At 32.9% G+C, this 4,860-nt stretch overlaps 1 protein-coding gene across 1 annotated transcript; it reads right to left on the bottom strand.

Moving 5' to 3' along the window:
- Positions 1–1,278: 1,278 nt before the first annotated feature.
- Positions 1,279–2,503, bottom strand: LOC114350112 (uncharacterized oxidoreductase YxbG). The gene has a single exon (XM_028300771.1). It carries the CDS (start codon positions 2,474–2,476, stop codon positions 1,712–1,714), a length of 765 nt encoding a protein of 254 aa, XP_028156572.1. The 5' UTR covers positions 2,477–2,503; the 3' UTR covers positions 1,279–1,711.
- Positions 2,504–4,860: the final 2,357 nt, after the last annotated feature.

Below are 4,860 nucleotides of genomic sequence, written 5' to 3' on the forward strand. Positions count from 1 at the left end.
CTCCCCACATAGGGCTGTACTGAATTTTGTGCGTTTAATTATTTACGTTCTTTATGAACCATCCAAATAATGATGGTGCATATTTGCAGCCTAGTATTCAGTATTCAGTTTTTTATCTGTCAAATTCACTATTGTATTTTGAGTTTTATTAATCACCTGAATAGTGACTGAGTTTCTTGCGCTACTTCTTCTCAGCACTGGCCCATTTACTGTCCCGAAGCAGTGGTAGGGTTAAAACTGGGACGTGCAAAAGTGCTTTAAAAAAGCCTATTTGCAAAAATAAATGAGATTTATGAGTTTTACCTACGAGAGCCCAACTCTCGAACTAGGTACTGGAACGGGGCTTTATCGTAAGAATATTTAGAATTACAAGGCTCTTAAAATTAGACACTTCAATATCGGTTTCGACTGCATAGAATTCTTACTTAACTTAATTTTTCATTCTACGTTAATACGTAAAACTCTAATGAGTTGGTAAAGTTATTTTGACATAGAACTTAATGATTAAAAATTCCTACACAAACTTGTGCGTTTTTTCCAAACATCAATCTCATTGTCACTTAAAATCATTGTACTTTTTGCAATTGAAAGTATATTTTTTCAACGGCGCTGCCTTGTTTCTTGTAATTATCAATTAATTGTCAATTAACTAAAAAAATATTGCACGGAAATTGTTTATCGATTGTCACGTCGTCATCGATTTAAAGACTGACCTCGACCTTCATCAGTTAAAACGTAGATGACGTAACGTAAACAATTTATTTTGCGTTGAATCTTATTTATATATAAAGGGAAAATTTGGTCCATTAGCGAAGATCAATGACAAACTATATAAACTAACAACAAAAATAAATAATTTTAATCAAACTAAAGCCTATGATAAAGTTTTTTCTACGCTAAAGCTAAGGTAACATCGTTACATAATACGTACTACCTATTAATAAATGTACTTATTCACGAATATAAGGGTTTAATTTATTTTCATCGTGAAAGAAGTAAATAAATACAGTTTCATATTGCAATTAAATAAAGGTTACGCCATCTATTTATCAGTGATGATCATTGATAATTTGAATTAAATTGCCGTTATAATGAAACCAATGTACTATTTAATAGATAAAGGAAGGTATTGTTTCAAGATAGTACCTACTAAAGTTTTTATAATTTAATTAGAAATCTATTGATAGAACAAGATAATCGTTAATAATTTGTTATAAGCTAAATAATTAATTTCCTCACAAAAAAAAACCTCTTTTCTTGCCAAAATACAAAACACTGTGTTGTTATGAAAACAATAAGCAATTTTAATTTATTCATACAATTTTATAGAAAACTCTTTTCCCAGAGAAATACAGTCTTCATTTGCCTTTACCATAACTTTTGCTTTGCGCCTCACACTATCAGATCCACTGCATGCAAAATGAAGACTAATGGCTCGAAGAACACGGTCTATATTAGCTAAGCTCTCTGACCTATTTATGTTAGCCCCTATAGCCTTTGAACTCGTACGTTCTTATTCTTGTAGTACAATGTCTATTGCTCACGCAGTCCGGTTTATTTATTTCGAAGGCTACAATCTTGTTACCAGAAAAATATGGAAGGCAGATTTTCCTCGTAGAACTTTACTACCACATCAATTGAGCACAAATAAGCACAGAAAGGGGAAAGAGAATTTACACTTTCATTTACAAACTAGCTTATTTTTTTCACATTAAACTAAAATTTCACCGTTATCAATGACATGAGTAGCACCAGTAATACTCCGAGCACGATCGCTTGCCAAAAACATGATGAGATCTGCCACTTCAACACTTTCGACCACTTTGCCTAAAGGCATCGTTTTGTTTCTTATTTTGTACATTTCATCTGACTGTTCCTTGGTATAGCCAGCTGCTTGCACAAAAGCGGTTCTCGTAGCGCCTGGATTCACAGAATTCACCCGAACGCCATCCTTAGCTAGCTCCACAGCGACACATTTAGTGAATTGATCTAAGGCAGCCTTGGAGATACAATAGGGTAGGAAATCTAAGTCCTTGATTACTCGGAATGAGGCGACACTCGAAACGTTGACGACGTTTCCTTTGCTTTTGACAAGGTGAGGCGTAGCCAGACTGGTCAGGAGGTAAACCGCCCGCATATTTGTTGCCATGATTCTGTCGTACACATCGATGCCATCACGAATTCCAGCTTTGGTTCCGAACCCTGCATTATTGACGAGGACATCGATTCTTCCGAACGTTTCAATTGTTTTTGTAACTATGTTTTTCACGTCGTTATCGTTGCTCATCTCAGCTTTAACAATAAGAGGTTTGATACCTTTAGCAGTTTCGCATTTATCAGCGACGTCTTTCAAGGAAGTTTCGTTCCTGCCAACGAGGACTAAACTTGCGGATTGTTTAGAGAACAATTCAGCGGTGGCTGCCCCAATTCCGGAACTTGCGCCCGTGATCACAACCACTTTGTTGAGGAAGTCCATCGTAGCAGGTGGCGTTAGCGCGACTGAGCTAAGCGCGTCAAAACATACTACTTATTATGCACTTCGATTCAATTCTCCGTTAATTCAAGGTCCTTGTTTGATTAGACTGTTTGTTTACGATGTTTTATCGGACAGATGTTATCGAAAAAACTACAGACGATAAAATGTATCTAGAATATTTTTAAATTTACGTAAACTACAAATTGACTATTAGCTACTACCAGCGGTTTTACCCGGAATAATTACCGTTTTTTTTTTCGGAATTTTGCTATAAGTACTAACTCTTTATTTTAGGTAATAAGCTTGAAAAATTATTGCTTGGGCCCAGACTAATTTCGAAAAAAAGAGAAAGGAGAAAAAGTGTTTACGTTTTTTAACTTTCTTACACGCTTACACTAACAAGCGATCAAAGTCTAGCAAAACTTAGCAAAGATCACAGAATTACAATTAGAATTGACTGTTACAAAAGTTACATTGTTGTTCTCAGTAACAGCTGTGACCGTCCCAATCTGTGCAAAGATAAGCCGCGAAATATGGATTATAAAACACATTATCAATTCCGGATTCTACTAATCCATTCATCCTGACTCCTCTCGAATCGAGGGCAAACTGCGTAATGTCGGTTCCGGAGGCATGCCATTTACATGCATGATTATTCACCCGTAGTCACTTCGGTGATGTTAGACCGAATAAATCTGCGACCTAATATTATGGTTATAGAGTTTGTTATTAGAGATGAAACGGATATCCGGCAACTATCCGGTAGGCCGGATATCCGGCCTAAATTTACTATCCGGCCGGATACCGGATAGTAACTCACTATCCGGCCGGATACCGGATATTAAAAAACTACAACAATTTCCTATTAATGAAATGAAATACTTTAATCTTAGAGGTAAACATCAATAAAATGGCTTATAATAATGACGGTTTTTATTTAAATTCCAAAAAGTTACAAAAAGCCATAATATTAAGGCCTTTAAAAAAAACTAATTCAGTTCTTTTTCTGGGCTATTCACTCTAATGACGAATACATAAATAGTAAATATACACGGTGGCCAAAACAGTGAGGCCTAAAAGAAAAATTTAGATTCCTTACATCAAGGTGTATCTAAATCACCCCCTAGTACTAGTTTAGGAGATAATTTAATTTTGTGATATTTTAAAATTCTATGGCCTCGTAGGCTTTAAAACTTATTTTTGGGTTGATTATTCTCAGATTTCTTTTTTTTTGAGAGATTCGATATTAATTGCAGATATTTGAAAAAAATAATCACCTTCCTATCTTTGATACAAGATACAAAAGTTTTGCTAGAAACATTAAAATTATGCTTTTAGCAGAACACTTACAAATTTTTACTTAAAAGTTTAAGTAAAAAAAATATTATTCCGAAATAATAGGATTCCCAATATTAATTCACTCTAAGAAAGTCAAAAACATGTAACGGAATCTCCGACTTACTACTTTAGTGGTGCGATTACAGGAAATAGTGGCCCATTAAGTACATGTTTTTTGTATTATTATGAATGTTCAGGAAACGGCGCAGTTTTTGAAATGGTTTTGGACCTATGGAAGTAATTTTTTTTACTTAAACTTTTAAGTTGAAAGTTTGACAGTGTTCTGCTAAAAGCATAATTTTAATGTTTCTAGCAAAACTTTTGTATCTTGCATGAAAGATAGGAAGGTGATTATTTTTTCAAATATCTTCAATTAATAACGAATCTGTAAAAAAAAAGAAATCTGAGAAAAATCAACCCAAAATAAAGATAAAAAATTTTAAACCCTACTATAGTCTTTTTCACGTAAGATGATTCGTATGGCGTTTCGAGTTTGAAAGTTATAGAGATGTCACTAAACCAAAGCGATTTAATTATCGATTTTTTTCTAAGAGTTATTAAAACCTACTTTTAGAGAAATATTTTGTATAGGTGTCATTTAACAAAAAACATGTTTTTTTACATTACAAATATTTTTGTAACAATTTTTATTGATTATATTCAAATTCCATGGACTTCGTGTTCAAAAAAATGATTCCTAAAAAGTACTGGTTCTATTTCTTTAAATTAAAACTATTAAATTATTTTCAATGCGTTTTTAAAGTCAACAATCGAAAAATATAGTTGATTTTTGTGATGTTTTTAATAAATCTAAGTATTCACTGCAATCGATTAATGAACCGCGGAAATAATCAATTTTGTTATACAACAAAATACCCCAGCACTACATCTATTCCGTTTCACACATTGCGTACATTAAATAAAAAATATTTTTACATCGTATAATTAAAATATTAACCAATCGACTCAATTTTAGTATATATTTCAAGACAAGTAGTTAATTTTTTTTATTATATTGCTAATAAAATACAAATATTTTTTCAAAA

The sequence above is a fragment of the Ostrinia furnacalis genome, unplaced genomic scaffold (assembly GCF_004193835.3).
Source record: "Ostrinia furnacalis isolate ACB-3 unplaced genomic scaffold, ASM419383v2 OfSCF0780, whole genome shotgun sequence".
Taxonomy (NCBI): domain Eukaryota; kingdom Metazoa; phylum Arthropoda; class Insecta; order Lepidoptera; family Crambidae; genus Ostrinia; species Ostrinia furnacalis.